At 36.0% G+C, this 23,945-nt stretch overlaps 2 protein-coding genes across 2 annotated transcripts in view; both read right to left on the bottom strand.

Annotated features, from left to right (window-relative positions):
• The window catches only part of LOC107589967 (telomeric repeat-binding factor 1-like), a 6,057-nt gene extending 1,504 nt beyond the window's left edge, over nucleotides 1-4,553 (bottom strand). The window contains exon 1 of the mRNA XM_016278559.1: nucleotides 4,487-4,553. Within this exon, the coding sequence (XP_016134045.1) occupies nucleotides 4,487-4,553 (67 nt within the window). The remainder of the gene's footprint in view (nucleotides 1-4,486) is intronic.
• The window catches only part of LOC107589933 (potassium voltage-gated channel subfamily B member 2-like), a 140,990-nt gene continuing 120,744 nt past the window's right edge, over nucleotides 3,700-23,945 (bottom strand). Inside the window, exon 3 of the mRNA XM_016278511.1 lies at nucleotides 3,700-8,121. Coding sequence (XP_016133997.1) covers nucleotides 6,181-8,121 — 1,941 coding nt within the window. The 3' untranslated portion in view covers nucleotides 3,700-6,180. The remainder of the gene's footprint in view (nucleotides 8,122-23,945) is intronic.

The following is a 23,945-nucleotide window of genomic DNA, read 5'->3' as shown; positions in this document are numbered from 1 at the left end:
AAAAAAAAAAAAATCCTAAAAACATTGTAAAACTGTTTTTTTCTTTACTGGCTGTTGACAGCATTTTTTGATTTAAATGCTGATAGAAAAAGATCCAAAACCCCTAACTCGTATATCAATATGTCAAAATGAATCAAGAATTTTGAACCTGGCTTTATTCACTGTTCTGGAAATTCACGCAAATGTGTGCCTGTTGAATTAGATGATGCTTATTTGCATACCTATACATAACAATTCAAGAAACTTGCAATACAAAACTAATGTCTGAATGTAATGTGATGAATAAATTCCTGTGGTCCTAAGTGCTAGAGCATTGTGTTAGCAGCGTAAAAGGTTGTGGGTTCAATTCCCAGGGAACACACATACTGGTAAAATATGAATAGCCTGAATGCACTGTAAGATTTTTAAAATTATTATTAATTATTAAATTGTGGACTGATGGTGATATCGATCAGTTTAACGTTTTTACTCTATACAACTGTGGCTTCTTGCTTTGAATTAAAAGACTATTGACTGCTCAAATGCAGAGTTTTGCGCATTGTGTGTGTGTGCGCACGCGCACGTGTGTGTGTGAGAGAGAGCGCGAGAGAGAGACAGCGTAACATCACAGTAGAGTCAGCTGTCTTAACGGCAGCTTGTGTACTGCATCATTACTGTGTCTGTTCCCCTTTCGGGCTTGAACTGATGGTAAAACTAATGCCATTATTTACTGTCTTTACATTTATTTTGAAAGATGAAGCTCGCGATTATGGTAAGGGGCGTTACATTTCCGACGAGTGCTTGCGGTGTTCGGCCAATCACAATGCACTGGGTCAGCTGGCCAATCAGAGCAGACTGCGCTTGTCGGAAGGAGGGACTTTGTAGAAAACGAAGCATTTGAGAGAGGCGGGGCATAGAGGACCTACAATAATGTACAGTATTTGAAAAATAATGTGTTTTTTGAACATTAAAGCATGTCAACATATTCTGTTACACCAAATACACAAAATAATGATCTTTAAAAAAGCATCATATGACCCCTTTAATATGGCAAGAATCTAGTTTATCATGTATAATACCACCTTTTTTTTAAATTAATTTTGGATTGACAAATTTATTGAACTAGTAAAACGTTCCTGCTTTTGTCTCAGGCTGTGAAACCGCACAAGATATTAAGTTTGTTTACATGCCAATCATGTAAACATGTTTATTATCTCTTGTTTTCTCTGTGTTAAACAGGAAATACACCCAAGAGTGAGGACAGAAGAGACACTTGACGAGCCGCAGGTACACGCAGGTCTTTTTTTCATCAAGGCTGCATTTATTTGATCAGAAATACAGTAAAATTGATAATATTATGAAATACTATTATAATTATTTTTTGTATTTCAATACATTTTAAAATGTGACCCTGGACCACAAAACCAGTCTTAAGTCGCTGGGGTATATGGGGTATAGCAATAGCCAAAAATACATTGTATGGGTCAAAATGATTGATTTTTCTTTTATGCTAAAAATCATTAGGATATTAAGTAAAGATCATGTTCCATAAAGATATTTGGTAAATTTCCTACTGTAAATATATCAAAACTTAATTTTTGATTAGTAATATGCATTGCTAAGAACTTCATTTGGACAACTTTAAAGGCGATTTTCTCAATAGTTTGCACCCTCAGATTCTAGATTTTCAAATAGTTATCTCTGCCAAATATTGTCCTATCATAACAAACCATACATCAATGGAAAGCTTATTTATTCAGCTTCGAGAAGGTGTATAAATCTTCAAATTTAAAAAAATGGACCCTTATGACTAGTTTTGTGGTCCAGGGTCACAAATTTATTTTGTTATTATTACAAATTTATTTATTTAATTTATTTCAATGATGGCAAAGTCCAATCTTCAGTGTAATCTTTCAGAAATCTTTTTAATATTCTGATTTGGGGCTCAAGAAACATTTCTTATGATCAGTGTTGAAAACCGTTAATCTTTTTGTGAACATTGTAATTTACTTCTTTTCAGGATTCTTGTTTTGAATATGTTTAAGTAATTTTTGCCATTTTTTAATGTCTAGCTGTTGTGTACTATGAAGAGGAAAAGGGTTGAATAAAGACAGGAGATGGACGTTGCAGAACACAAGTGAGTTATTTACATTTATTTGTTATCCTGCATATGCTAGTAGACTTAACATAGACAATGCAGTTTATTTTACAGAAATGTTGACATACATGTACCATGACAAAGTGTTCTGTGATCACATAATTGTACAGATTACTACATGCATTCAAAGATGCTGATATGTGCAGAAACAGTCTGCAGCTTAAAGGTGTCTACCACGGACATTGAGATACAAGATAACATCATTTAAACAAAAACAGAGAAGAGGCAGAAGACGTGAGAGGAAGAAATACAATGTAGCAAGGATGCATGGGAGAACAGGCTATGACACATGGGATGACACATTCATATTTAACCTCGCTTTCAAACAAAAAAAATAAAACTACACGCTTGCCATGACGATATATATCACAAATGATCATGTGATGAGAAGCATGCTTGTTCACAGTCCATCAGCTGTTAGAGTTCATTTTACCATTTAGACACGAGCAAAGTCACACAGACCCAAATCCCTTTGCATCTACTGCTCCCATAAAGGCTAATGGGAGATGCTTCTATAGTCATATGATGACATGCTACAGATCAATAAGCAGTTGATTGCCTGGAGTGAGTTATGAAGAAAACAAAAGAGTTTAACAGTACCGACTTTGAGCCCCACTCATTTGCCTTTATTCAACAGGTGCTAAATGGTGTGAATCTTTCATTTGTGCAATAGTTAAAACTGTAATTTTGAAATGCCACAAAAATGCGCATGAGCTGCCATTGACAGATACAAATACTGGGATACCAGTTATAAATAAATTTTATCTTATGAGCTGTTCAAATGATCAGGGCTCTGAAATTGTATTTTTGAGCATATGCAAGAACTTATAAGACATGAGAAATTTCATTATATCATATTTCGTTTTGCTTGTGCTGGCATCTCTTAAAGGGACAGTTCACTCAAAAATGAAAAGTCTGTCCTTATTTACTCATGCTCATACTTTCTTTATATGTTTAGATATTTTGAAGACCGTTTTGTCCATATAATCAAAGTCAGTGCAGCCCAAAACAACACTGAACCCCACTGACTTTCATTGTATGGACAAAATATCAACTATGTTCCACAGAAGAAAGAAAGTCATACAGGTTTGGAGGCGAGTAAATGATGAAAGTATTTCTTTTAAACAGTTGTTGCTGTGTATGTGGTACTGCGGAAATTGTAGCAGCTTTAACATGCTGAAAAAATATTTCACTTTAAAAACAAAGTCCATTCATTTACCATAACAGAGTTGCCTACAGGCGGTGCTAGCCAGGCACAAAATTTGTTAGAAAACTTCATTCACTGATGACTTAACCTTCAATATTTATATACAGCATCACCATATAATATTTGGACACTTAAATTTCATACAAAATATCACACTAAGTAGCGTTTGCAAGATTTTTTTTTTTCAAAACTAACTTTTCTTTATTGTAGAGTAATTGAGTCATTTTGAATACATTTTCCAACCAGTTTATACTGTACATTAATATTTGACAACCAAAAAGTGTCCAAAATCTTCTGTCTCTTATTTTTGAAAAATGTTTTGCTTTAAAATTGTGCTTGTGCTATGTATCTTTAAAATAAATTCTACTTAATTTGATATTTTGTAAAAAATATCATACATTCTGTCCAAATATTTTTGGGGTCACTGTATATGAGGCATATAACGCACAGCAGGAAACTGACCATCCTGTGGGAATGCATGAGATGGGCCATTATTCAACAGTCTATCAAAACAGAAACAGGCATGTGACGACGTTCTTTAAAAAACAACGACAGCAAAAGAAACAAGACGATGCGTTTTTTAAATGAAGAAAACATAGACATCCACCATATCAGAAGATTAGTGTCACAGAAAACCTGAGAACTTAATATTACGCATATCTATTACTTAAAGACCTGATTTTTTCCCCCCTATAAAAAGTATAATTTTCTGTACAGTGCTATATGAACAAAGCCAACTGATTTGTTGCCTTCTCATAAATGTTTATGAAGAGGCACGCATCATTTCAAACTCCATACGGCAGGAAATTGTGGTCGTGCAGAATTTTGGTTTAGAAAAAATAGAACCACTGTCAGCATTAATTGATAAAACAAAAATACTTTTTATGAGCCCATTAAATCATTTCAAGAGTTTGTTTTTCATATTTCAAATGAACCTGTTTGTAGACATTTATAAAAGACCCTCCTGGGCTAATTTGTCAGAAGAATCTTATTTGAAGAGTATAACCGGAGTGAAGTATTTTTGTAAAACGTCAAATCTTTTTTATTTTTGCGTGGTAACACTGATATTTCAAATATTAAAGATATATCATCTGAAAAATACAATTGAAGTCTCTGCCTGTACACTTACAAATCCATTAGACTGTAAATAAAGTGCCACAATTCTTGGCCTGCATAGATTGCAGTATGCTGTATTGCACCTTCCACCATAGCGTAACCGCCAGAGCCAGCTGAAGTCTTGAGTTCCTCCTCCTCCTCCTCGTCTTTTTCACAATCCTCGTTCAGCCCATTCAGATTGTGTGATTTCTCCAAACACAGTGTACATTTTGAACAATCAGCCAACTGCCATGCCAAAGCAAGTAATATACACACGTTTCCAGCAATCTTGGAATAAAGGCAACACAAAATGGATATTCTCTCACGTGACAGGAAAAACATGTCGGCCAGATGGTAATGAATAACTCAAAAGAGAACAAAATGTTCTTGAATACTCTGTAAAACCAGACAAATGTGAGTTTTTGTTAAGAAATGACTCAAAGGTCAGGCATCTGAATGATACAGATATGGTGAAATATGAATAATAATGAAATAACTCATGTGAAAAATTAAAACTGTAGTGGCATTTACACTACTGTACTCTCGTCAAATGAAGAAAATGATTAAGTTTGATGTCTGTGTGTAAATGAAAACATAGTTTGTGTTTTGGTCCTTTTGACAAGTAAATATAGCATTACTAAGAGGACTGTTTTTTTTTTAGTTTTAACAGGGAAATATGTGAAGAACATTTGTAGGTTTGAATGACCAGAAGCACTAATTTGATAACACTAATTATTCTAATACCACTATGTAGACTAGTTTTTCTTAAACTGACTGTTTGCTGTGCTATTGAATATTTGAGTATGTAAAAATAAGCTAAGACATACATATCCGCTGTACCCATGTGTTTGTATGATATATGTTTAAACCTAAATTTTTTTTTGAAAGTTGACATCTAACTTTATCCAGGTATCGCTCGCTATGGCGATACATAATAGTCAATATATAATTTGCATTTACAGCTACTGTATATTATCTGATTGCTATTCTCATTTGGCAACTACAGGTGTATATGCAACTCTGATATCAAGAAAAAAGTGGTGCAATTCATCTGGTCATTAAATAGAGATTTTGATGCTGCTAATTTGAGTACCCAACCAAAAATAATAAAAATTAAATAAATAAAACAAAATAACCCCCCCAAATAAATATGTGACATCGTAGACCATTCCTAAAACACAAACACATCTGCATTACGTACATTGCATTTCTACAGAAAGTCATGATATGTTTCAATACGTCGCTACTTTGCAGCTCACTTTTCACAGTCTTTGATGAAAATTCCCTCTTTAAAACGAAAAAAAAAAAGGCTAACAAAAACCCTTTTGACATCTATTATGCCCTCTGTGGCTATGTGCATTGTCATTGCTGTAGTCTCTATATTTACCGTGGAGTGCTCTCAGCAAACTAAGCACCGTAAAACAGCTTTGTTAATATGCATGCTCTTGTAGGTCTGTCCCCCTATGGTTCCGACTGTCTCTAAAAAATAATAAACAAGTGAAAAGGTAAAATGTACAGGTAGGTCAACAGTGTCCTCATTGTTGGGTAAATACATTCTAAACAAGCCTCTCGTTTGCACCCGCATCCTCCAGTCTGCAAGAAACTGCAGTCTCTTTTGCGTTATTGACAATGACACAATTACAAGGGACTTTTCATGCCATGCAAAAATATCTTTCAGACCACATCTGAGTGCCTCTTTCTCCACCAGTGCGCTCCACTCTGTCCGAATGTCAAGCCACAGTCACATACCGGTTTCGCAAGATGGCGAGTGATTGCCATCCCCTGGCATTAGATGGATCTCCGGCGTAAACATGTGGTTCTCTACCTTGTGTTCACTTTGGTTAGAGTCTGGCTTTTCCTCCCCATTACCACCGACTACCACTTGAGTGCAGTTCTGTGCTGCTAGTTTGGGCGAGGAGATTGCTGCGGAAGCCACTTCCGTTTGGTTCTGTTCCTCACGGTAATCCTGTTCCTCCAGGTTCCCCAGAAGCAGTGCCGTCTCCCCAGGATGGTACCCACCGGCTAGCATCTTCGGAGAAAGAACCAAGCCTTTCACTGGGATACTACCCAGCATTTCCGAATCTGAACAAAGAGGAGAGCACTCTCCCTCCGGGTAGTCATCTTCCAGAAGACTGTTGTTGATATCCTGTGGAGAAGATGTGTTGGGCGGTGTCAGAGGAGCGTCCTCTGGCGTTTCGATGAAGTTAACTTTGAGGCCCTTTGTCTTCATTGGATTTGTGCTTCGAATGGAGCTTCTGATGTTCTCTATGACCTCGTTGAAGTTCTCCCCATCCGGTGGCTTGTCGATGTCTCGGTTGAGAGTCTCAGAGTTCTCCTCCGGACTCATGTCAGAGGGTGTTAGCTGGCCGAGGTGAAGTTTCGGAGGTACTTTCGATTGCCTTTGCTGATTCTGCTCTGCTGTATAAGAAGGGGTGGATGCCTTCTCACCCTGTCCAAACTCAGCAGTGCAGCTCGCAAAGCTGTCAACACTCGATATGCTCCTGACATCGGTGATTGCTCTTTCCTTGGGTTGCCGTTCGGTGGCCATTGGGACTTCATTCATCTCCAACTCTACCTCATGGTTTGACACAGCTGCAGGTTGTGTGCTGTTGATTGTGTTGAGATCCGAGAAGGACTGTGTCTTTGTCATCTGGTTATACATTTCCGCCAGTTTCTGAGCATTCAGATGCTGTGGACTCGGTGTTCTCACGTATTCCCGTGAGCCGTTTGGGTCGCTGTCGGGAAACTTCTTGTCAAAGGATCTGAGGCTGGTATCCGAGGATGTGCGCTGTGGAACACCCCACCGGCTCGGAGAAAGGTGGTTGTCCATTGGTCGTTTATCATCACCTTTGTCCACGGCAACGTCCATTAGCTCCATACTTCGTGCGAAGGCATCTTTCAGGTTCATTGAAACAATGCTGCCATTTCTCTTGGCTCGTTCTAAGGCCTCTCTTCTCTTGATGGCTTTCTCCTGTCGTTTCTGCTCCTTGTAGAACTCAGAGAAGTTATTCACAATAATAGGGATGGGTAAGGCAATGACCAACACACCAGCAATGCAGCAAAGTCCTCCGATTATTTTGCCAAGCAGAGTCTGTGGGTAAATATCTCCATAGCCCACTGTGGTCATGGTGATTGTAGCCCACCAAAACGAAGCTGGGATGCTGGTAAATTTGGTTGCATCCTCATCCTTCTCTGCAAAGAAGACCAAACTTGAGAATATCATGATTCCCATGGCTAAAAATAATATGAGTAAGCCGAGCTCATTGTAGCTGCGCCTGAGGGTGAATCCAAGAGACTGCAGTCCTGTTGAATGTCTTGCCAACTTCAGAATCCTCAATATTCTCATGATACGGAATATCTGCACCACCCTCCTCACGTTCTGGAACTGCAGCACGCTTTTGTTCGACTCTGTCAGAAAAATAGTGACGTAGTAGGGTAATATAGCTAATAAGTCAATGACATTTAGTGGCCCTTTGAAGAATTTCCACTTGTTTGGAGATGACAGGAAGCGCAGGAGATACTCCATTGTAAACCATGCAATACACACGGCTTCAACGTGAGCGAGTTGAGGATTGTCATTGGCCTGCCCAAATTCATCTGTCACTTGGAGTTCAGGCAAGGTGTTCAGGGAAAGAGCAACAGTTGAAAGAACGATGAACAGAATGGATATGATGGCCAATATCTGCAAGAGAAAGAAAAAAAATGCATAAGTCATTATGATTTTTCTTGGTTCATTATGCAAAATTTACAAAAGATTTTGTGCAGTGCTAAAGATAAACTTGCAACAATATGTTTAGTTAAATTGTGTACTTTCTTATGCAATGAAAGCATGAGCGCAAAGCCTTTCTGTCTCTCTCTTTACACAGACACACACACACACAATCTTATTTTCTTAAAATAATGTTTTTAAGGATCCATTAAAATGAAAGGCAAATCTATTTTAGTGGACAATTAAATAGAAAGTTAATATTACTTTCTATTTAATTTTCTACAAAAATTTGATTAGTTTTAAGTAATGTATTGATCCATTTGCTTTGCAATTAAATATTGTTGGCAACAAGATTAAAGTTTAAAACTATTCTAACATTATTTGTCTTGATTTTAGCCTTTACATCCTCAAAAGCAATCACTAAACATTCTTTTGCATGCCTCTTCTTGTGTATTTCAAGCATCAAGATCAATTGGTCCTAGAACAGCTCTGGAAAATTTGATAACATAAAAACACAGTAAATCCATTTTGTTATGATTAGAGGAGTCAGATTTCGTGCGTGTTTTGTTTGTGTGTCGTAGGTGGGATCGGAAACCATAAAAATAAGGGCATAAATAAAACCAGTACAAAAATAGCATCCCATTTTCTTTGATTACCTGTGTTGAAGGGGACCTCAATGAATGAGCGAGCATATGGCATGAATATCAAACAAGAGCATGAAGTGACAGCTCTCTACCCATAAATAGCTTCAGTAAATGAATGAGTGGGAGGATCAAGCGTGAGCAGACCTTCCTGCCACTATTGACCATCTGCAGGTTGAGCTTTTCCAATCTGAGCAGGTCGAAGACAACAGCCATGCCTTCACCCATGTATTTCTCACTGCACCCTATCTGCTGGGAATAGTTCATTCAACATGCACCATTGGTCACCTGTTAAAAAAAAAGATATCTTGCTTTTTTAAAGACCTGGCAAATCCTTTGTTCCCTCAATGATTTTTCCATTCTTTATTGTCTGGCAATCCAGTAAAAGAGGGATTTGGTCATACGTAACTTGTCACATGGACACGCCACCTGATGTACTGCGATAATGTTCTTTATCTAGTATTGCTTTGTAATCTCCTGCATCTTCAGATGTTTTGTGAGATTGTGATGATGTACAAACAAAAACTCTCAAGAGCTCAGCTACCGAACAAGCAGCACATTCAAATAATGCCATATATGATTAAACATCACTAGAATTTCTGGTTCCTTTTGCATAATTTGAAATGCTAAATCAGTTACTTAAGTGTCTCATATATCTAATTTATCTTCCTTTACAAATATTGATTCCTGGCCAATGTAAAACCGCATACGATATTATATTATATTATATTTATTGTTATTATACATGTAAATTTAATTTAATTAAAAAAAATTATTTAATTTAATTTAAATGTATTATACATGTAACTTGTGACAAGGACACCTTAAAATAAAGTGTTACCCATTTCTTTCCTGTTTTAACTCTGCTAACGCAAAACAATATTCAATAAATGTCTAATTAATCTCTAGAGGTCAAAATAGCAGCGGATAAAAGGTGACTATTATTCTGATGGCGGTCGAGAGAAGGTCTCCAGGGATATTAGGGCTAATGAATCAAATCTTCCATTACAGACCTAGAGCCTTTTATAAATGAGAGTAGGATTGATATTTATGAGGAGAGATGTCTCTCCATCATCTCTAGCACAGTTCAGGTGATTCTGAAGGGTGCATAACTTTCTCTGACCTTGACGTGTCAGATGAGCGAACCCTCTCCTTTCCTTTGTAGAATTCTGTCAGGATTACACTGAAATTGTGGCTGTGTTACTAATGCAATCAACAGCAAGTTTCAATTGAGGTATTTCAACTTATGAGGTATTTTAGCAAGATGGTATGAATGTGTAAGAACAGAATCATTCTTTAAATTTAAGTATAAAGACCAATTCAAAATATAAAGCATGAGAACATATACTGTACAACATGGTAAATAACCTTTAAAAGTGACCTTTAAATAGTCACTGTATTAAAATAGTATGTGGAAAATATTATGTTGGATGCTAGGGGGTCTGGGTAGTCAAAGTAAATGTGTTTAACATTAATTAAAAATATTTATTTCAATCAATATGTATATTGTTTCAATCTGCTTTCTACAGAATGGTTGGAAATCATAAGATTAAAGGGTAACACTTTAGTATAGGGACCAGTTCTCACTATTAATTAGTTACTTATTAGCATGCCTATTAATAACATATTGGCTGTTTATTAGTACTTATAAAGCACATATTCTGCATGACCATGTTCTACATCCCTAATCCCACCCAATACCTGAATTTAACAACTACCTTACTAACTATTAATAAGCAGCAAATTAGGAGTTTATTGAGGCAAAGTAGTAGTTAATGGTTTGTTAATAGCAAGAATTGGACCTTGATATAAAGTGTGACTGATTAAAGAGACAGTTCACCCAAAAATGAAAAAAAGCTGTCATCATTTAGTCGACCACAAGTTGTTCCAATGAGTTTCCTGTATGACTTTCTGTTGAACATAAAAATTATTTAGAAAAAAAAGGGTAACAAAAGAGTTCATTTTTAGTTGAACTATCCCTTTAATAATGATTATTTTATTCTATTGACAGTCCTGGGCCTTGATATAAAATAAATGTTTTCATCACTACTGTTCAGAAGTTTGGGCTCAGTAAGATTTTTTTAAAAAGGAATTAATACTTTTATTCAGCAAGGTTGCATTCAATTAATCAAAAATGACAGTAAAGATTTCTGAAGGATCATGTGACACTAAAGACTGGAGTAATGGCTGCTAAAAATCAGTTTTACATCACAGAAATATATATATATTTAAATATATAAACATAGAAAACAGTTTTTAACTTTTTTTAACTTTTGAACAGTAGTGTACAGGATATTTTAATGTGCTTTGGTCCCACAAAAGGGGCTCATCATTCCTTTTGTCTCTTCTGTGTTGATTTCTACTATGGTTCTTGCACCATTAATGCAAATGATACTGCATATGTGCAGAAAGTGATAGTGATGCCATAAAGGGAGCGGCTTAAGTGCCCGCTTGTTTAAAACACTGAATCCGTCCAATATTACAAGCCGACGGCATACATGGTTAAACCATAATATAAAGCATGCTCAAGACCAAAGATCTGGCCATGAAATGAGCTAATGCGTTTTATCTCAGTCCACAGAGTTCCCACTGTTCTACATTTTGTAAAGCAAGAGCACTTGTGGTTCAGGAATTATTATAATGAGCACTCGGTAGAAACCTATTAGCAGCATGTCCCATCAGTCAAGCATGGATTTTCTGAAGAAGTGTGAAGTCATGGTGTTCCGAGGACACTGAGTGCCGTCTCACAGCTACTCTCCTGAACAACTTCAATCCTGTTCCGGATTAGAGCAATAGCGACGTGTCCTTTATCTGCACTGCATGCACTTGTCCATACACACTGTGTTGTGGAATTCATTTAGCTACAAAAGTCATACATTTTATTTAACCTCCCGCCCTAACTCTTTCTATCAATCAGTCACATGCTTTCACCTCCCAAACAGCAGGAGCTGCATTGGAAATCACATACCCACAGGCAACATTACAGAAAGTGGGGTCAAATGAATACGGATCACAGTGTCTGACCTTATTTCTGTGAATCCTTTAGAAGTGGCCTGCATTCACTTTTTAAGTTGTTAAAGAGATAAGTTACGATGCGCATCCATGTATGCTTCGCGGCTTCATTGGTATAATCCCTTTAGGAAGGACTCTATGGTCCTCGCTTTCTGACCCAGGAACAGCTTGCAAGGTTGCTCGCTTCTGCCTGTCCATTAACGTCATTGCCTAGGACGTCACACATTGCCTGTAGTTGTTTTGTCTGTTACAAAAGCTCATCCAGCAGCTTCCAATAAATCTATAAAATGTGTTACATGTGCTTTGGGATTAAATGTTTTGTCCTGTGGTGCAAAGGTAAGTGTAACAAAAAGGGATACATGCCTCTGAAAAGGCCTGGCATTGGGGCAATGTTAACAAAATTGCAGAAGACAATGGTGTTAACGAAGGTTTTTAATTGCAACTAAAATTTAGTCTCAATAAAAACCTTTGCTTGACCCAAAATGTAAATTTTGTCTAAGTCAAAATGAAATTTTAATCGAACGAAAGTCAGTGCAAAAATAAATAAAATATTTGTGCAAAATTAAAAGTGCAGTGTGTAAATCGTAGTGCCATCTAGCGGTGAGGTTGCGAGTTGCAACCAACGGCTCAGTCCGACACAGGACTAAGATGACGTCATCTGAGACAGCAGATGTTTCTTTACAAAGGTAAATTAAGGAATTATATGAAGAGTTCCAATGCAAAAGCCTCTAAAAGCCATCTTGGTCAAAAATGAGATAATGATACTGAGTGAATGCTCTCCACACATATATATGTTCATACTTTCACTTCAAATGCGCTAAATCCCAGCCTCAACCCATTCAGAAGTACCAGTACTTGCATAGTAGCCAGAAAGAAATGCTAATTTGAAAGAAAAACGTCAGATGTACTTAGAGGCTTTTGCATCTGAACTCTTCATATTTACTTAATTACTCAATAAACCGAAATTATTGCGAATAATATTGTTACTTGTTCATCATTGTGTCAGTGTTTATTCGCAAGGACAACATTATGATGAAACGCGCTTTTGTAGAGCAGTTTGTCCGTTTAGGGCTACTGTAGAAACATGTTGGCGACTTCCATGTAAGGGGACCCGCGGTGTATGTAGATAGAAATTGCTCATTCAAAGGTAATAAAAATATAACGGTTCATTATGTAAGGTCTTTATACACCTCTGAAAACCTAGTTATGTATATTATATTTCATTTCTGTCAATATATCCTCCTAAATATTACACATTGCAACTTTAAGTGAAATATTCTACATATTATTCTACATGAACCATTTTACGTTCAAACATTTTTCATATTAATTTTTATTTTAAGTAATTTTTGTCTGAGAAAAATACAATTTTAGTAAATGAACATAACATTTTATTTTTATTTACATTTTTACTTTAGACAAAAGTGCAAAATTAAACCAAATAGTAAAATTTGTGAGTTTCAGTTAGAATTCATTTAGCACGCACGTGCCCGAACAAAACGTTTTCAGTGATGACGCCTCTGATTGGCCATTGTGTTCATAAAGTGAACAGAATCATGAGTGATTGGTTAAAATGCGCAACACAGTAAAAACATGTAAAAAGAAATATATGACCCTTGCTGGCAAAATGAGTCAGAATGCGCACAGGCTAATTTTGAGCTATAAAGGTAAAAAAGTGAAAACATTTTAATTTGAGGTTTTCACAAAAATGAGTTCATTAAGCCCTTGTCTAGCGATCCCAATGCTCCAAATAATAATTAAACATCTAAAATTATCTTTATTTGTACGTTTTATGAGAGGACTCCCTTTTCTCCACTCTCGTCTTGCTTCTCGTATTTAAGTATTCACAAACATAATCTGTTATGTCTTAAGTGAACGTTTGGGGAACTGTTGGGGAAAAAGTCAAGTCAAGTCTGCTTTATTGTCAATTCTTCCACATGTACAGCACATACACACAGAGAATTGAAATTGCATTACTCTCAGACCCTTGGGTGCATACAGATAACATAAATACAGTTTAAATACAAAATACAAAATACGCGTTTGGACCGATATGCAAACTGGAAGGGGTCCAAGGAGGGGGGGAGGGCAGACTTGATGTGGTGCATGACTAGCCGTTCAAAGCACTTCATGAGGATGGGGGTAAGTGCAATTGGACGGTAGTCATTGAAGCAGGATGGAGACGACTTCTTCGGGACTGGAATTATGGTGGTAGCTTTGAAGCATGTGGGGACAACAGCCTGACTTAGCGAGATGTTGAAAATGTCTGTGAAGACATCGGTGAGTTCCACTGCACAGTCTCTCAGTACACGCCCAGGAATGTTGTCAGGACCCGGAGCTTTACGTGCATTGATCCTGCTGAGGGATCTCCTCACGCTGTCCGGGGACAGCGTCATCACCTGGTCGCCGGGAGGAGGTGGAGTCTTCTGTGCAGACATTGACATTGCAAAACATTGGATGTGTAACATTATATTAGATCCGTGCATTACAGTAAGTCATAATATAGGCCGTCTGTCTCATTAATGTTAATCAAACAATAAAAGTAAAGAGGGAATCATTCGCTGCATTTGATTAACTGCTTTTGTATTTTTAATAATCAATTTATTTGTAATGAAAACAATAAAGGGATTTTTACATTTGATTATTTGTTTTTCTTGAATGCTTTTGTTTAGATGCAAAATGAAAAAATGAATACACTATACACTTGTTTCTTTCTTATATTTGTTCTTTTTGGCATCTGTTTTTAATTATAACAACAAAGATAAAATCAAAAATAGCTATATTGTGATTATTAACACAGTAATGATTATTTAAGAAAAGAATTGGAGAAAAAGATGCAACATTACTATTTTTCTCAAAATTGAGTTTGCTGACTCTATCGACTTCAAACAGGTGTAGCTCAGTCAGTTTTTGTCCAATTCCAACAACTCACCATTTAAAAATAAAAAAAAGTTTTTGAAAATTTGCTCATTGTGACTCATTTTGCCAGCACAGGTCACATATAATGTGACATGAGCAGGTCTAAATTTATTACAGCAATCAGCACTTTTCATTTAATTAAATTTATTTTTATTTCATATTTCAAGTATTATAATTTTGAAAAAACAGGGGACCCCCAAGTTCATTTTTTTGGGGCTTTGTGGTTGGGGTTTACTTATGAGAGGTCCGCCCCTCCCCCCCCCCCAACCACACACACCATAAGAAAAATTCTATAAATAAACAGAAAAGATACTGGCAATTTTGTTGAATATTCCAGTTATTTTGTTTCCCATGCAGTGTTCAATATATGACCAAGAGTTTTCCAAGACTGAAACAAATAATCAAAGGGCTATTGTAAATATTCCCAAGCTGCCTGATGTTTCTCAGACTGGTTTGTGTCATCGGAATGAATGAGGAGAGCAAATAAATAAAAGAAATTCAACTTCAGCCTCTGCTTATGTGGACATAAGTCTCACTGACTGCTCTGACAAGTTCAAAAGCCTTTGGTCCCACCAAACCCAGCCAAAGCAAGAGCTGAGCGAGCAGCTTTGAACATGCTATCTTTTCTCAACCCAGATCTTTCCATGTAAAGATGTTCAATAGGAAAGACTTCCTATTCTAAAAATCCAGCCAAACCCGCTAAAGCATGAAACATCTACTTGCTTTATGGTCCCAAGGTTTTAATCACCTGTCACCTCTTCCATCCAGCCCTATGAATATGTTCTTCCACTGGGACTCTAACTTCCGTTCAGCCAGCTGTCACCAGGGACAGTCATGTAATTTCCTGTATTTCTTCGCTGTGGTTGAGAAAAATGACCTGGGCCACACCAGTCTGTCTGTCAACCAAGAGAGGCTATTGATTGAGTACACATCACATTATGTACACTGCAAAGAGCAAGCGCTGCCAAGCCATATCGATCGGCCACTTTGTACATTATTGTGCCTGATGCACCTTGAAGTGGGACAGTTTGCTGTCCCGCATCATCAATACGCGCTCCACAGTTTGGGTTAATTCTTAAGCATGGGACCAATTCCTGTCATTATGACTGGGAAAATGCTGAAGGATCACCCAATGTAGATATTGTTATTACCTGAGTCAGATGATCTGCTGAAGAGCAATAGAAATATATGGTGCTTGCCGTTCCAGGTGAAAGACACTGTCCTTGTGGAGAGTGGCATTGTAAAGCTTTATATAGATTAATGAGCTTGCTTCATAGAGACAGAAGTTCAAAAGAATAATACATATTCAAGCAGAATGCCAGTTTTGAAATGTTACATGGCATTCGTAAAAATGTTATGGAGCTGCAATAGTTTAGTTAAATTGATTTTTGTTGTTTATGTTGTGTAGCTTTTGTGTTGTTTTTCTTAGCTGTAAATAAAGCTAAAATAAAAGCTGAAATAAAATAAAATATAAATATCAGACATAAAAATGAGAAATGTTACCTAAGCAACTAAATGAAATAAAAAAAATGCATTAATATAATAAATACATTAAACGTAAAAATACATAAAACGTAAACAACGCTGATTGCATTGATTACGTTCTTGGGTACTCTCCAAAATGGCAAAAAGACGTAACTCGGGGGAGATGAATTGTTAAATAAATTATGTTATTTTTGTTTAAAAAGTACAAAAAGTATTCTCGTAGCTTTGCAAAATTGAAGTTGAGCCACTGATGTCACATGGACTGTTTTACCGATGTCCTTACTTCGTTTCTGGGTCTGGGAACATTACAGTTGCGTTGCTGTCTATGGAGGGTCAGACAGCTCTCACATTTCATCAAAAATATCTTAATTTGTGTTCCGAAGATGAACGAAGGTCTAACGGGTTTGGAACGACATGAGGGTGAGTAATTAATGACCGAATTTTCATTTTGGGGTGAACTAACCCTTTAATATGTAAATACATGAATAGTATAAAATAATAATAAAATAACATTGTTAACTACACATTTGCACCACTGATATTCAGTGTTTGGGGTAACGCATTATAAGTAACGCGAGTTACATAGATTACTTTTTTCAAGTAACTAGTCAAGTAACACATTACCTTTCAGTTTACAAGGAAAATATGTCAAATATATGAATATAAATAAATGAATATAAATATACGTCAATATAAATATAACACCAGTTTTCCCATTTAGTGACTGACAACTCATATCTCAACAAAATATCTCAAATTTCCTTTTTGTACATACTCCCATTTTAGTAACCAATAGAAAGTGTTGAACTTTCTTCTTTTACATCTTATTCTTCATGCAATCCAGAATGGCAGCTTTTCGAAAGGTTTGTTTGAGCTTTTTAAATTTACATTTCCCAACACTGCTGATATTATTATAACATAAGTAGGAGGTGACAAGTGACTGTATTATGAGTCACTGAATCATTAATTTTATTAGTTCAAAACAGAATTATTTAGGAATAAAACAAACGACTTGCAGAATTTGGAACCTCATACTAGCACGCTACCCTTGGTGATGGGGGAAAAAATATTCCAATGGTTTTCATCTGAGAAATTTTGCATTTGCTTGCAAAACATATTACAGTAATATAAAAGTATTGCGTTCTTCCAAGAAACGTTGCGTTCTCTAAATATTGCATTTGTGTTTGCTCGCAAAACATTTGCATTCTCTCGCAAAACTTTTCCTCGAAAAAGCACTGAATTTGTTCAAAAACATGTATTTGTTCCTTTCACCCATTACATCATAAAAGTTCTTAGGACCATTTAAAAGTTTTCCGAGAGAATACAAAAGCATTGAAATTTGATTTTTCCTTCTATCTCATTTTTTTTTTTACCATCACCATGTCCCTTTGAGTGCTCCATACTAATGAAATGGAAATGCTCTATGTTTTTGTTTCCAGCGTTTCTTTTTACACAGTTTATTTCTTATTTATCACTCTAGTCATGGCATACCAGCTCCAAACCTCTAAGTAAGTGTGCAACTGTCAAGGAATGTGAATGAGAGGTGCTGACAGCACCTTTTAAATACGATCTAAAGTTAGCAGTTTATAAGCATTGATTTATCCCGATGAATCTTGGCTGTTTAAAATGTGGCGAATAAAATTAAACGGTAATGTTGCTGAGCTTCAGGGGTCAGCATGTGTTTGACTGCCATGGCAAATGATAAAGTGATTGGCACTGGCTACAAAGAGCTCCTCTCGGGTCGGTCCTGGGCTCATCTCCACAGTGTCGATACCCCGGAGACTTTATTGACTGGGCTATAAAAATTTTGGTTGTACAAGCGCCAAGGTTTTTAAGATTTTGGGAGCTAAGCCAATCGCATTCGCTTCAATAGAAATGACCGCTGATCCATAAATGCAGAGGAAAACCACAGAAAAATAATGTCAAGAGGCCCACAAATGATATGTCATGATGCAGAGATATGCTCCACTGAATGCTTGGTCTACAAATTACACCACTTCTTCAAAGTCCTGACAACCCTACTGCGGATTCCCTGAATGTCAAAAAGGAATCCATCGATGTACTTGATTAAATTCAGTTCTTTGTGTGTCATGCTCTGACTGTTTTCAATTAATGATGCTAATGAAGACAACCTTTAGCCTCCTCATTTTCCTTTAACAATTCCTAATATGATCAATAATGAGCCTCGACATGCTTTACTGAATATTTCATCACCACTCAGAATGTTATTCTAAATGAGGCGCTTAATCTAAAATTCACTAATACAGACATCACTTACCATTTTCGAGACATAAGGAAAAGACAGAGGTGCAAACAAAACATCTAGTTTTTTCAAATCAATTTGTCAAACGACTGCTATGTATAATTGATGCACTCTTGTAAAAGGTTGCGGGGAAACCCTGGAGCCACAGCTTCTAGTGTAATGACTTTCCAATGGGTAAATCTAATCAGACTGAAAGTGCTAGCTATTAGCTCTCATTGACTTACCTAGCTCTTCACAGCACCGCTGGCATTGTCTCGTTTTAAACCTGGAGTCTGTTGTATCTTGACGCTTGACATCTTCTCTACAATGTATGTCCTTCTGTCTTTGACAGATGCCAATAGTATTGATACAGCTTCTCTTAAAGCTTTCGTCAAAGGCTTACGGAGAATGGTCTAGCCTTGAGCTTCAATGCAAGCCAATGCTTTGAATGCACCAGTAAATACCCCTGTAAATGTTGTACAGGAGGTTCTGTGATGGATTGATGGGTGCGGGGGAGTGGAAGAAAACTCCCTGTCATATAATGAAAGATGAGGCAAGTTTCAAGAAATCACTTAACAGAGCAGCAGTGTACCGGCTAATCCATATGGTTCTGCTTTGAACTGTCTTGTACGGTGACCGGGAGGGGACATGTTTGGTTCACTTAGTTTTGTCGTGACCACGACATATTAACTCGTGGGAACGTGTTCATGTGTCATGGCCACGAGATATTAATTTGTGGGAACGTCATATTAACTCATGGGAACGTGATAATATGTTGTGGTCATTTTCATTTTGTCGAGGTAAAGACATCTTTATGTCGTGGCCACGAGATCCTATGTTGAGGGAGCAACATCCATTTCTCGTGGATATGACTTCTTATGCTTCTTATGAACAACATATTTGTATACATGTGTAAACAAACCTGCTTGACCATAGCAACCTAGGATTATCAGATATGGATAAAACATTTTTATCTATACCAGTTTTGCAAATCCGTTAACTGATTGTGTCTTTTCATTTAGTTCTATATTATTATTAAATTTATTATTATTATTATTATATTAACTGGTTAGGGCTATATGTTTATATTTATTGCTAAATAATATTGTTGAATATATTATTGGTTAAAATATTCAAGGCAAGTTATTTAATGAATACAAGACAGAATGCAACTAAATCACATGCATTTTTTACACTAATATAACAAAACACAGTAATATTTATATACAAATTTTACATTTTACTAAAACATGCCACATGGAGATGTCCAATTAATTTTTGACTAGGAAGAATATAATTTGAGTCACTGAACACTTTTGTATTGCGAGTTAGTTATAAATGATTCTCAATGTTCATTTGCTTAATTTTATATTGCAGCAAAATACATTGTGAATATTTGATATATCGCCCAACCCTTTGTGCAATTTTTCATAAATCATTCAAAGAACACACTGGATTCTCTGCACTTATAAAAATGCTTAAGAAATTGTTTTTGTATTTATGATGTCTTCAGGACACCTTCAAGATGCTGGAAACACACAACAGGCCAGCATCCTTTCTTTTTAAACATGCAGACCATACTTCCAATATTACTTGCAGTAATTTAAGCTCCTTATATTCAAAGGAGGGCACTCAGCATTTTGGAATCTTTTTTTTTTTTTGTCTTGTAACTATGGCACTCTTGGGGTTCAATCAGTCTATACCTTAAAATGTGAAGCTCAGTTCATAAGCAGCATTTCCCGCTGAGTGGGCTGATAGGACATGAAAGAAACTGTAATGAATAACAGATTTACTCCCACTCACTGGTCATCCTTTCTTTCTTCTTTCTTTGGGATGTTTTGTAAGCTATCAGCGTTTCAGAGTTGTGCAGCTAAGAGCTGCGAGCTACTGCTTTTTGTGGGAAGAGATGCCCATGTAACTTTAACTAATTGGTGTTTCTATTCACTGTGAAGCATTTTCAGAGATGGATGACTTGAGATTTCCCTCTCTCACATTCCACACACTCTTCTCTGGTGCTTTTCCTAGTAATGATAGCCTCTTAAATACCATCTCTTGCAGTCTGCCATCTGTTCTCTGAACTTATTCGAGGTCTGTTGCTGAATTTTGCATAGTTCTAATTTCTTCACGACTTGTAAGAACCATAACACCTACAACAAGCAGGCATAATCTAGTGTATGTCTGTAGAAATACACAGAACTAACGAGGCAGATAGAGAAACTATATGGACCTGAGGACTAATTAGGGAAATACAGTAAAATTACTGATACATACAGTAGGAAATCAAAAGAATAACAAGCAGGATCGCACAGAATTGGTGCTTTTTCTATAAAATCACGTGTTTGCTTATTAAATATTTTGGAGAATATGATTCATGCTTTCATCTACCATTAAGACACATTTCACCTATATTTAAATCCATTTCACAGGATTTCCTCCAAAAGTCAATAGCTAGAAAGTGTGAAAAAAAAAATCCTTAGATGACCCAAAAATGAAAATTCTGTCATTAATTACTCACCCTTGTGTTGATCGAAACCTGTAAGACCTTCGTTCATCTTCGGAACACAATTTAAGATATTTTTGATGAAATATGAGGGCTCTCTGACCCTCCCATAGACAGCAAGGTAACTACCATGTTCAAGGTCCAGAAAAGTATCAAGATGATCGACAAAGTAGTCGCCAAAGAAAACAAAAATAACGCCTTTATTCCACATTTTCGTCTCTACTGCGTCACTGATGACACCGTGAACACTATGCAGTGTTATTTTACACTTAATTATTACATTTCTGTACCTGAGTACTACTGTTTATTTTATCTATGCTTGTAAATTGTGTATTTCTTTTTTTCCCCTTTTTTTTTACTGACTGTTAACTTGCCTTTAATCATGTTTGAACTTTCTCAGACTATAGTTTCTGCTGTGGTATATGAAGAAGTACTTAAAGTGTATGGAAAGCAAAGTTACAATGATATACAATTAGTGTCATTAATTTTGTTTGTTTGTATGTTCACATTGATGTTAAAATGACATTTTCTAAATTGTGACCTTACTTTTTATGTACTGCTAAAACACTGCTGGTCACTTTCAGAAGTTGTTCCAAGAAAGAATGTGAAACAAATTGGTTATATAATTTTCATTTTTAAATATTTTAAAATATAATTGAAATTGATTTTACACACTTTAAGCAATATCGTATCGCATATCGAATATCGCATTTTTTTAACAAGGTATCGCATAGCGCATTTTTCTTCAATATCGCACAGCCCTAACGTGGTAGTTACCTTGCTGTCTATGCAGGGTCAGACAGCTCTCAGATTTGATCAAAATATCTTAAATTGTGTTCCGAAGATGAACGAAGGTCTTATGGGTTTCGAACAACACGAGGGTAAGTAATTAATGACAGAATTTTCATTTTTGGGTGAACTAACCCTTTAAATCACTGGCATAAAAAGAAGTTTGGAATTATTCATATTTTATTCAGCAAAAACACATTAAATTGATCAAAAGTGACAGATTTTTTTTGTAACATTATGAATGCTTTACTAAATGCTTTTCTGAAGTTTTTATTCCTCAAGAAATGCTGAAAAATTGTCACAACAAAATATACTAGGTTTTAAGTATTTCTTGAACATCAAATCAGCATATTAGAGCGGGGTAATGATGCTGAAAATTCAGCTTTTCCCATTAAAGGAATAAATTATATTTTAAAATATCTACATAGATAAAAAGTTATTTTATATTGTAATAATATTTCACAATACTACTGTTTTTTTCTGTATTTTGGATCAAAATGCAGCCTTGGTGAGCAAAAGAAAGAAACTCCTTTTAAAAACTTGACAGATTTTACTGACCCCAACGTTTGGACGGTAGTGTTTAAATATAATGCAAAACAATATTTTAGATATGTAGAAGAGCTTTGGTAATATAAAGACTGGAATGGAAGCCTTATTGCAGTGTGGCTCAGAAACGATACCTCTATGATAGCGGCACAAGAATAGCAGCAAAAACAAGACAACTGAGTTGTTACAGATTTCAGTGTGGATCAGTGTGTGGTTCAAGCATGTGAGTTAATATGTCATCAGAGCCCAAATATATCAAGGGATTTTAATGTGCAGTACTGTCATTTACAATTACACTTAGCATTACTACTGTATGCTGAGAGACTGAGAGGTTATTTCCACAGCTGAGCTGAACCTGAAGGAGGAGCTGATGCAGAGAGAATCTCACATCCCTTTCTTGAGATGTGCGATTAAGATGTTGACAGTTCTGGAAATGACATGATTATCTGTAATGGAATCCATCTCTTTATTTCCTCTATCGTATATATGTCTCAGTTCTGCCCTGTGTCATTGTACCCCATCATCATCAGTGCAATCATTGTTGCAAAACGTCCTCGTGACACTTATGACAGATGTGCCGCTGAATACGGGCTTGCAGGTTTTTAGATGAACATTGATTAAACCGTGTCACTCTCAATTGTCCTCTCACTTTCACTTGTGTACGGCTCTTTTCTTATTTCCAGAGTAAATGCACTTTGAGGGGTTGAACAGTCACCCTATTCATCAAACATTACAGGACTGAACAAATAACGACAATTTTCTTCTGATGATGCATGTTTTGTATGGAAGAAATTTTTTTTATATATAATATTATTATAATATTATATATTATTTTTAACTGCGCATTGTAATTGCGAGAACTATTTTCACATGACTTTATTTGTTTATATATATATATATATATATATATATATATATATGTAAAAACAGGGCTCTACGCTTACTTTTCTTTTTAAGAGCACCTTCTAATCAATAATCCAAAATTTTATCAAAAAGTAGCCTTCCCATTACGAGGTGATATTTGACTCCTCTAACTTTATTAAAAGTATGTCATCTTTTGTCAAATTCTTAAAAAAATTACATTTTATAAACTTTTAAAAAATGTTAATTAAAATGACAGAATAAGAACATGTAGAATGAGAAATATAAGTTACCAATCAAATGAAATCAGTATTAAAATTAATTTGTATAGAGGTGGCACAGAAGAACACAAAAGTGGCTTGGTGTACTTTCAGACATTTAATGAGGCTCAGAGGTGGCATGAGTGCAATTAAATCCATAAATTCATGATGAGATTAATGTTTTAAATGTAAAATTTTGAATATAGAAATATTAAATGATTTAAATAACTGAAAAGATATGAATATGAAAGATATGAAAATGAAACTAAAACTGCCAGCAGGTGATGGCAAGTCCCTGATTTTATCACCGAATCATTCATTCATTTGATTCATTCGAACAGCTGATTCATTTAGGAATGAAGCAAGTGACTGTCTTTATGAATCATGAATCACTGACTCACTAGATTCGTTTAAAAAACCCAGTTCATTCATAAACGAAACACCGCTGTGTTTGAATGGAGACGCGCTGTGTCTTTGTTTTAAACTATTTTTGACGACGAAATAGAGCAAAATCAGACAATAGTGTTATAGTCAGACAATGT

This window comes from Sinocyclocheilus grahami, unplaced genomic scaffold (assembly GCF_001515645.1).
Source record: "Sinocyclocheilus grahami isolate Dianchi unplaced genomic scaffold, SAMN03320097.WGS_v1.1 scaffold122.1, whole genome shotgun sequence".
NCBI classification, from domain to species: Eukaryota; Metazoa; Chordata; class Actinopteri; order Cypriniformes; family Cyprinidae; genus Sinocyclocheilus; species Sinocyclocheilus grahami.
The sequence above is the reverse complement of the archived record's forward strand: the minus strand, read 5'-3'. Positions and strand labels throughout refer to the sequence as shown.